The 10,468-nt window shown below is 40.9% G+C and overlaps 1 protein-coding gene across 2 annotated transcripts in view; it reads right to left on the bottom strand.

Annotated features, from left to right (window-relative positions):
• Nucleotides 1-360: 360 nt before the first annotated feature.
• Nucleotides 361-10,468, bottom strand: part of ankrd13b (ankyrin repeat domain 13B) — a 19,790-nt gene continuing 9,682 nt past the window's right edge. Inside the window, exons 4-15 of one of the 2 annotated variants that reach the window (XM_049726637.1) lie at nt 10,335-10,380; nt 10,110-10,253; nt 9,459-9,699; nt 7,789-7,855; nt 7,062-7,143; nt 6,600-6,664; nt 6,388-6,524; nt 4,308-4,465; nt 3,965-4,153; nt 3,738-3,901; nt 1,801-1,877; nt 361-1,302 (exon numbers count right to left, since the gene is read on the bottom strand). In XM_049726637.1, the coding sequence (XP_049582594.1) occupies nt 1,098-1,302; nt 1,801-1,877; nt 3,738-3,901; nt 3,965-4,153; nt 4,308-4,465; nt 6,388-6,524; nt 6,600-6,664; nt 7,062-7,143; nt 7,789-7,855; nt 9,459-9,699; nt 10,110-10,253; nt 10,335-10,380 (1,575 nt within the window). In that variant the 3' untranslated portion in view covers nt 361-1,097. Of the gene's footprint in view, nt 1,303-1,800; nt 1,878-3,737; nt 4,154-4,307; nt 4,466-6,387; nt 6,525-6,599; nt 6,665-7,061; nt 7,144-7,788; nt 7,856-9,458; nt 9,700-10,109; nt 10,254-10,334; nt 10,381-10,468 lie in introns of both variants that reach the window. The other variant, XM_049726636.1, reaches the window with a different exon arrangement.

Below are 10,468 nucleotides of genomic sequence, written 5' to 3'. Positions count from 1 at the left end.
TAATTAGGGCATCAGATTTGAAGTGAGGAGCAAATTGAAGTGGTTCATTAGATGTTTCTAATTAAATCGATAGCAAGTTGAGATGAATTTTGCAAGTTGGGTAGTAAAGGATTTTTTTATTATTATTCCAGCAGATTTGTACAAGTTAGTGGTCTGCAGCTCAAGCATACATTTAATTTTACACTGTTGGCTACCGGAGACAAATGTCATCTAATTTTATAACGCTGCAGGATTCCAACACACAGTGAAGAAGCATGGATCATTATCTCTGGAACAAACTGCGCCATTAGGGATTAAACTGCACAAGATTTTACGATTTAAAAAAAAAAAAAAAAAGATCAGCCACACAAAGAGACGCACTTATTTAAAAGTCGTTCCTTTATTTGACCAGCATACTCATAAAAACATTTGAAGTGATTAAAAAAAAATCTTTCTTATCAAGCCGATAAGAATACTTGTGAATTAAAGAGGAGCATCTCTCCTCAAGTTGTGCTGCTATTGGTGAGAAAAGTATTACTTAAAATATTATGGTGTCTGTATCAAAACTGTAGGTCGGCCGTTTCAGTTTTAATTACATTCATAAAACATCCCATCAGCATTTTTGATGTTCAAGATGCTTCATGGTGGAAGATTGTGGGTACATTTTTTTACACTCATTCGACATTTCTTCACCTTTTATGAGGTTTGTGCTCCAGTTTGTCACCTCCACATCTGCACTCCACATTGTGAGCCAACTACAGTGTAAATACAGTACATTTGGATTTTTGTGCAAGTAAAAAAAAAAAAACACCTACCACTGAACAATTTTACTTTCCTTTTGTTTTCATTAGCATACAATGGGGCAAAGGGTTCAACATTCACGTTACTTCCACCAAGTGATTTAGGCCTAAACCGGTATCGGGTGGTATTTTAAAACTGGCACTGGAGAAGTGCCATGCAGAGAGGAAAGATTGGTGCCAACCATCTTAAATTCATTATCATCAATCATCCTATATGGCTTTACGAGAAAGCTCAATTTGAATGCTATAAAAGCACAACGGTCGTTTGTTTTTTCTTCCAATCCTTTCCAAATGTGCTTACGATTTTTTTTAAACACCTCACTTGTCCATAAGCGACAGCTGGATGATGTGCAGCAGCTCTTCCTCCTCCTTCCGTCGCCTCAGCTCAGCTTCCTCCTGCTCCCGGGCAGACATCTCCATGGCGATGCGCAGCTGCTGGTCGTAGCTGCAGCTGGTCGACTGCTGCTTCTTGGAGGGGGTTGAGGAGAGGCTGGAGGGGGAGCGAGGTTTCTTTTGGGGGATCCTGGCCAGGACGAGACAAGATTAAGATGAGTTCCTTAAAATGTTGACTTTAATTTTCCGTGTGTGGTAAAGTGAGAACTGCATGGTGAGAAGGAAGGAGAGGAAGTTGTATGTGTGTCCATCCGCCGGTCTCCAAAGAGGGAAGACAGCGAGAGAAAAGATAACAAGGCAAAGTCAACATCTGCACACTGGGAAAGCAGGAAACTGTCATCTCCCCCCTCTCGCTCTCCAAACACACGACGCGTGTGCGTTTGACAGGAGGAGAAACGTACAGGATGTGAGTCAGGGATGGAAAGAAAGATGAAAAGAGGAGGAGGAGAAAAACAATAGCGCAAAAGCAGTGTGAGGAAGTCGGAGACAATGTGCGTGAGGCAGCAGGATGCACGGTTCCAAAATCTTTGAGATTATTTTTTTCATGCTACAATTCAAAATCTAAATGTGAACAGGCCACCATGTAGCTTCTGGTTGTGAAGAATGATTGATTGAACTTAAGGCTGACCTCTCCAGGCGACTTGGATCACAAGAGAGGGGGTGCGTTCCAGGCTTGCTATTGGTCAATGCCTCCCAGATGGTCACCTAGAAAGAAATGACACAACCTTTAATTTGTAGACCGATGAAATTTGGAAGGAAATGTCAATCAAGAGTTAAAACCTAATAACATAAATGTTAAAATGTTTTTCATTGATCCAACACACATCACAGTAACGTAAGATTTTTCAATATTTGACAACATAAAGCTGCCACTTTGCCTCCTCCACATTCGCATCCTGCTTGACCTATTTTTGACTCCATATTTGGCTCCATCCACATCTGGAGGAAAGCCAAGAACGATGAGGACCGCCGAGCTTTGGGATTTGGAAAGGCCGCCTGATCTTTGCTCAACAATTTGTTGTTCTTATTCTTTTGCGAACGCTGCATGTTTTTTTAAAAGCCTGCTTTGGATGTAGTTCTATAATTCGCACAGGCAATTCGTTTTAACACACTTTTTCAAGCTTACCTCAGAGATGTGGGTTGTGTGAGACATTTTTTTTCCCTTTTGCATTAGTTTTACATTGATGCAATTTACCTCCATGCCACTAGAAAGACTCATGCATTGTCATGCATTGTACTGGGAAGCATTTAAAACCCGTGGTGCACTTAAACATGGCATAGTTGACAGAAAGCATACCTTCAAACTACCAGTGTATTTCGTGTTTTTTTTATTATTTTGGTTACCTAATGAGTTATTTGCCGTGTTGTTCGTTTGGGAAATAAACCTGCACGTTTATCAATTCAATAGGTCGCAAACCGTTGCATTTGGATTCATTTTGGATTATTTTGCGCGGCGTTTGTTTGGAAATTCCGGATGCGAGGAGGGCAAACTTTTAGAGTTGCTGAAGATGGAGCGTCATCACATCGGGAGAGACTCATCAATGTTGGCCAACGCTCAATAGGGGTATGTTTTGATCAGCACAGTTTTTTAATATATTTTTAATTTGTTTTATTTTATTTTTTTAATGAATGGCCATTATTGGTATGCACACATTGACAAAAACGCATTGGTAAAATTCACGCACTTTGCTTGCTGAGATGAGTTTGTGAAACACTGCAAGCGTTAGTGCATCTAAAAAAATAACTTTAATCGGTTGATATAATATTTTCATCTTTTTTGGGGGTTTTGCGGGCTTCATTGCCAAGCCAACCTTTCGTGGCCATAATGTCTCAAGAGGCAGAATGCCAACTTAAAGTGACTGAACTTGGTGAAAGTGCAAATGTAAAATCCATGACTGAAAAACTTGTGGTTAAATTAACACCAAAAGGCATTGCTGGGAAAAAATAAGCATGTTTGAAAAACAAAAAAAAGTCTGAATAACATAAAATAATCTATTGTGAAATTGATGGGTGAGAAACATGTTAATGAGGTTGAACATGAATTTGGTTATTCTAATCTTTATTGGGGTTATTGTCTGCTGATGAAGCAAGCAAACATGATATAAAAATGAAGAAACGGAAGAAGAACATTGTCATGCATTGTACTGGAAAGCATTTAAATTCAAAAGTTTTCAACTGTCTCAAATGCCTTGAAACTACCTGCGTTATCGGTAAAATATATACGTCCTTATCTTGGTTACATCTATTAGTTATTTGCCATGTTGTTTGTTTTGGAAATAAACCTGCACATCTTTTTTTTTTAACAGAACTCGCCGTCTGCTTAATTTCGTATTTTCAAGTGCAAAGGCACACGTCTTAACACACCATTTATCAGCCCCAGCAATTGACTATATAGGGTGAAGATTTAAGTTTGATAAGATTGCATCTGTGGAGGAAAACACAAACACTCGAAAACTTTAAACTGTTCAACATGTGCATTGAAAACTTTCGAGAAGGTCAGTGAGGGAACTGTGAGTGCTTTTTAAGGAACACATTCTGAAGGGCATCGCCGTCACACGTGGTCACCTGATCGTATTCGGAGCCGGCCTCCAGCAGACTCTGTTGAATGGCAAACTGGAGCAGGTCCTCCTCCTCCTCCCTCATGGTGTCTCTCTGTTTGCCTCCGAGCATGGTGTAACCGGACGGGGGCTCAAACACACAAGGGGGGATCTCGCCGGCTCGACACGACACTGCACAAACGGGGAAAGTGAGTGAGTGAGTGAATGAGTGAGTGAATGAGTGAGTGTCCTCACTGGTGGAGCTGGAGCTGGAGACACTGGAGGAGTCGCTGCCAGGCGAGGGTGTGTCCGCCCTTAGGGTGTATCTTTGTCCGCCGCCTTCCACCCCGGCTTCGTTGTCAGGGCGCACGCTTGACCCCTCCTCACAGCCGTTGAGGTTGCTGAAGGTTATCCTGGCGTTCAGTATGTGGTAGAGCGGAATCTCTGCAGGGGAGGGTGGGAGCATTTGATGAATTTTCATCCTTTGAAATGAAAACGCTTTTCCTGCTCCCTCACTCCCTCTTTCACTTCCATATTGGTTTGTTATTTAACATTTTCATCTTTATTCCGGCATCTGTTCTTCCACGTCTGGACTCACCGATCTTGACGGGAAAGCCGGGCGGCAAGCGCAGCATGATGAAGTCGCGCAGCTTGGCAAACAAGGCGTTGGAAATGGCCATGAGGTCGATGATAGGTGCCACTTGTTCTGCTAGCGAAAGAGGATGGGACTCGCACAGCCATAGCTTTGCCTTGAATCTGGACACAAGAGGTTGACTAATGACCATTCCTTATCTTTTAGCTTTGTCACCACTTATCATCCTTGTGTTTTACATTGTGAATCTTGATTAGTGCTTACACCAACATAGATCAGAGAAACTGTTAACGTTGACAGCCAACCGAGTCGCGTTGGCCCGATCGATGCCTAAATTGCAAATGGATCTGTTAATGAGCGTGGCATTGAGAACAGCCTTACACATTCTCTCCTCATCATTTAACGTCGCCTTGAATTATGCAGCGATGATCGGTGAGCTGAATACTGAACCAGACAAAGAAGCCTATTCAGTCAAGTGGACAACATTCCACTACCTGGATGCTTCTTGTTATGAGCTCCCATTTTAAAACGCGACTTATTGAAGACTCTAAATTATTGGCGATTTATTTGTGGCCCCCGAATTTTTACGGAACTACATATAGATTGCTTTCTGAAATGAGACCAGGCCTTCTTTGAGGAGTAGTGAGGCTGGTAGGACACCAGGAGATGATTTGAAATATGTTTTCCTTCACTTGTTTTGGTAGGGTAGTATACTGGGACTTGTCTCCATGGCAACGATACCTGTTATTGGGTCACTGAGTTCACTACTGCGGGTGCAATTTGTATCTTTCACTGACACTTTACACGTTGCAGGAGTCTAGATTGCACGAAAATCATGTGTTCCAAGTTCACCTCTAGAAGAAACGAGGAAAGTAAAAATCAATAATTCAAGGGAGAATGGACTAAAAAAAAAATTGCATTTGTTCTGCCTGCAACAAGCACGAGACCCGTGTGCTATAAATATGCAAGGGCCCGCAATAAAAAGTTTCAATTCCAAGCATAGAAATATTAAGTGCTTAAAAACAACCCAAAATAAATGCACTGAAATGTTCGTGTCAAGGGGGAAAAAAAATGTCACGTACATGACACAAAAAAGCAACATGATTGAATTTGGGGAAAGTCTTAGAGTTAAGCAGCTGTATAATGGAATAAGAATTAAAAAAAAAAAAAAAAAAAGCAGAACGCATTCGCTTTGCTCTTAATGTGTTCACTGTTGCCACTGCACCACTAAAACCAAGTTGTTGCGATGACTACAACAAACGAGTTAAGCCTTTTTGTTGTCGTTCATAATGTAAAATATTTTGTTTACGATATTAAAGTATTATTGCTTGTGGCCTGATATGATAAATAATTCATCATGGAAAATAAATGGAAATTCTTTGTGGCCTGCCATCCATTTTTCAGCGGCCAACGGCATAAAGTGACATTCGACACCGCCCGCAAAATTAGTTCCAAGAAAAAAAAAAAAAGACAGAAAAGGTGGAAGGTTGGCAGAGTCAGAATGAATAAATTGTTTTATATATTATTGTGGCACTTTTCCAGATATGCAAATTTAGAAATGAACTATTCAGGACTAAAAGATCAAAATGAATTTGTTGAATGAATTCAATTCAAGTGGCTCTTAAATCCTTTCATGCTTTTTGTGTGTGGCCCTCAAATGAAAACAGCCCTGCTGTAAATTGTCCATAATGTGAAGGATCATTTGTCTAGTGTTTAAGTGGCCTGCTATTGGCTGGCGACCAATCCAAAGTCATCTGGGACTGGCTCCAGATCACCTGCAACTCTAATGAGGACAAGCAGTGTAGAAAATGAATGGCTGGATTCTAATTACTATCCCGGGCGGTATTATTTGGACGTGCTAAATAGGCCCGTGACAGCTAATAAGAAAGCGATTTGGCCGAGGCATCCTCATAAGTTAAATCGCAGCATAAATGTGATAAAATCTCACTGATATTTGTATTTCTTTTTTCTCAGCTTGACAGCAAGTTGTCGGCCGGGTTTACAGGGAAATATTATTGCACGCGTGGCTGCTCCTCTCTGCTTTTTATGCCAGGCAGTCTTGTCAACCGGAAAACTGCCGCCTCACCTCTGGGTCTTGGTGGTGAGTTGGCACGGGTGGCCGATATCCCTCAACGTAGGGGAAGAGCCGGGGTTGAAGTATTCCTCAGCGCTCAGCGCCGCAGGGTTGGTCACCGCCGGGGTTGACATCTGGGTCACCAGGGCCTACAAAGCCGAGGCGCATGCAGTGAATACAAACAAATATAAGCAGAGAGGAGAATTCAAGATGTCGATATTCACCCCGTTGTTTGGGCCCATGTGTTGCTCTGCAATCCCGAGGAAGTTCTGCAGGGGAGTCTTCCCACCTGCTCACACACAAATAGCCAAGACAACAAGACAAAAAGAAAAAAAAAGGAAGATCAAACTGTTGTTTGAAATTAGTTAACTTTATTACACAAAAATGCAGACTAACTTTTTTTTTCATTCAATCCATATTATAAATAAATAAATAAATAAATAAATAAATAAATAGATAAATAATTAAATACATGAATAAATAAATGAATAAAGAAATAAACAAAGCCTTTCTAAAGCATAAAACTGATAAAACTAAAACCTGCTCTAAAAGGTAACGACAGCTAATTGAATTTATAAAATATAAGTCAAAACAAAATTAAAAAAAACAAAAAAAACAATGAAAAATCCCAAACCATTATCACTACCATGACAACATCCAATATTATCTGATAAAATATAGGTAACCTTTAATTTTGTTCTTGTTCTGGTCTGAAAGGTGGTCAGTTCTGGTCCTGGTGATAAGCTCCACATTTGAGGCGGCATACACCTAAAAATGAAAAAAAAAACGACAAAAATGATTGTGCGGTGATGATCAAGCTATAAAATACCAAACGACTGCTCGGTGTGATGCTGAAATACGACTTGTTTTTATTGCTATAATAAAAATGTAAAAAAAAAACATTAACCTCAAAATAGCAATTTGGCCTCTCACACTGTTTATGCTTCATAACAGGAAAGTCAAAAAACAACAGCAGAGCGAAAAGTAGCTCAAGCGAGTGTGTCCATTTATGTTCCCAACTCTAAATCAGTGACGTAGAAAATAACAATTACTACCGAGGCCTGTCGGAATTGCTTTTAAAGCGCCGGTGACTGATGGTCTTCGATATGTGACACTTGTCTCTAATCGATCCCTCGCGGCGCTTGAGCAGACAAATGGGGTCTGGGGTATCTACATTGTATGTCTAAGTCACAATAGAAACATCTTTTTTTTTCTTTACGTTCGCTCGAGGACATTAAGACGGAAAAACGGCGACGGGCAGTCTGGTGATACCATCAAGCATCAGAAGCAATCAGAGTATAAAATAACATTACAATTCTTCTGGAAAGCACATTGCAGGAAATATCAACTGAGTTTTGACATTTTTGGATTGTGTGGACAGTGTGAGAGACTTGACAGGCTGTCAAGTGCTACCTTGGCTTCATATCCATTCACAGTCTCTGTCTTCTCGCTCCTCCAGCCCAGAATGCCTGTCTTGTTCCTGCAAGCCACAGACTTTACATTAAATACATTCTTTAAAATATATTTATTTTTTTAATAGGATTCCCAAATCCTTATCTAAATGTTTGTTATTCATGACTGACTAAAGATATGCATCCCGTCTGTGGTGGATTCACCAGTGAGGCATGCTGACATGCATTCTAAATAAATAATTAGCATGTCAGCAGGGAGCACACTGACGAGCAAAATTCACAACCTAGCCACATACGTATCTGTATTTTTAGTCTTCTTGCTCCCCCTGTGAACTTTTGGTGGACAAGTACCGTATTTTCCGGACTATAAGGCGCACCATTAATGCATCATGTCAGATTTTTAATCCAAATCAAATCATTCTCCATTTTATCTTTTTTATTTCAACTTCAGACGCAACAAATTACTTTATAATCACAAAATAATGATCCGTAGTCTTTTTGATTCATGATTCATAGTGTTCAGTGGGCCACTTATGAGTGATTTCATGACAGAATGCTTCGGGCCAGTTTAAATTTAGGAATTTGGTCCATATATAAGGCGCACCGGACTCTAAGGCACACTGTTGGCTTTTGAGAAAATGTCAGGTTTTTAGGTGCGCCTTATAATCTAGAAAATACGGTAGTCAGACTTGTGTGAATTAATCAGTGCCATGAAGCATTACACTTAAAGACAGCCAAAGTCAAGTGGGCTGTAATAAATGACTTGAGTGTCAAGAGAGGATTAGGCAGATAAGCTTCATTTATTACCTCGTCTTTTTCATTAGAACTGGCCTCACATTTAAGAAACTTTTTTTTCCCATTCCCTTAATTGAAGATTTGAGTGAAAGGCTGCTGAATTGACTTATCTTTTTCATGTTTTAATTTCCAATTTAGCTTTGTGATATTTAACTCGGTGTAATTGTTCTCGATAAAAAAAAGCAGTGAAGAACGTTTTACATTTCTGAGGTGTATCTGGCCTTTAAGGCCCTGTGATGAATTCAAACATATGCTCCAGATGCCAAGCCAATGAATGTGAAGAATGTGTTAAACATTATTAAACCTGTTTAGTGTTACAGCATCACATTACCACTAATAGAATATCCAATTTAATCCATGCAGTATTTAATGCACTCTTGTTTATTATTACTGTACTAATATTTAGATAAATTTTCTTTTGCGGGTGGAAGCACAGAAAGAGACTCATCAAGCTAGGTCAGTATTGAACTGCCCACTAGACACCATAAAAGAAGTGGATGAGAAGTGGATGCTGAAAAAAAATAAAAAAATATGAACATCAGTCATGCATGGCTCCTCTCACCCTCTGTATGAGACAGTGGGGGCTTTAAGTGGCTGCTTCGGCAACAGACTGCAACACCCACAGTGCTATTGCAGGCTGTACTGTATAACAGAGCAGTGGGTTTGTTGTTTCAAATATTTAAGCCGTACTGAAAAGATGCATCAAGTGCAAAAACAGTGTTCACATCCTTAAATCCCCCCCAGGGCCCCCCCCAGGAAAAAAATCCTAGCACCGCCTGTGATCGTGGATCTAAATGTGTGTCAAGTCTCTAGTGTTTTGAGATTGTTGAGTCCTCGAGTAAAAAAAAGAAAAACGTAGTGTGGGTTGCAGCTGACCTCTCAAAGGCGATGTTGCGAGTGTCCAGCTGAGTTGTCACCACAGCGGCAGACAGGCGGGCGGCCACCTGCTCATCACTGGGCTGCGTCCCCCCAAGAAGGCCTAAACCGGCGGGTGTATTGCTGCAGGCGCCGCTTTTTCCCCGACCGGGTGAAAGCGCCGCGAGAGACGAGACGCACAAGGTCTCACAGTACACCAGCTGCCTGTCGTGGTCGACCTCGATCACCTCTGCGTTGGAGTCTGGGGTGGGAGGATGCACGAGCAGGTGCAGATGGAAGATAGGGCAGTTTAAAATGGAGGACATGACATTTTTCCAAGTATACAAATGGTGTGTTAGTGATTGTTTCGAAGAGAGAACGTGTCATTACATCACACGGGCAGCGGGAGGACATTTTACAGAATCTGAGTCCAGGGAACAGTTGGAAAAACTATTTAAGATGTAAAAGGAACAGAGATAAATATAAAATGAGAACTGTGGTGCCAGGGGAGAAAAATGAGCACACGTAGTTGAGAAGGGAGCTAGAGAATAAAAAGCATTGAGGGTAAAAAAAAACAGTCACACTTTGAGATTTGTTTCATTTCACACTTAAATCTTGCCATCGAAAATGTATGTGAGCAAATATCAGCATTGTTTGTAAATTTTCACAGACCTTGCCCCCTGAAGATGAAGCTCCGATTTCCTCTCTGCCAGGTCATCTGCTCAAACCCAGTGAGAGTCGTGTCAACGCGGAGACACTGACCACTCTTCCAAACTCTATAGGTGTCACTAGGGCAGATTCGAGACACGAGGGGCACTGAGGAAAAATAGAAATAGAGTCAATGTATAGATAAAATCGAGGTCAGTCACTAGAATGAAACGCGGTGTACTGACTGACCCCAGCTAGTAAACTCCCATTTCATCTCCACATAGAAGTCCTGGGCCTGCACACACAACAGAATGCAACCATTGGCGAAAACAAAACAGTGATGAATGTGGAGAGTTGCCGAGTTAATGGCTTTATTTACAGAC

This window comes from Syngnathus scovelli, chromosome 7, assembly GCF_024217435.2.
Source record: "Syngnathus scovelli strain Florida chromosome 7, RoL_Ssco_1.2, whole genome shotgun sequence".
Lineage (NCBI taxonomy): Eukaryota > Metazoa > Chordata > Actinopteri > Syngnathiformes > Syngnathidae > Syngnathus > Syngnathus scovelli.
Note: the sequence above shows the minus strand (reverse complement) of the source record. Positions and strands in the feature narration are given on the sequence as shown.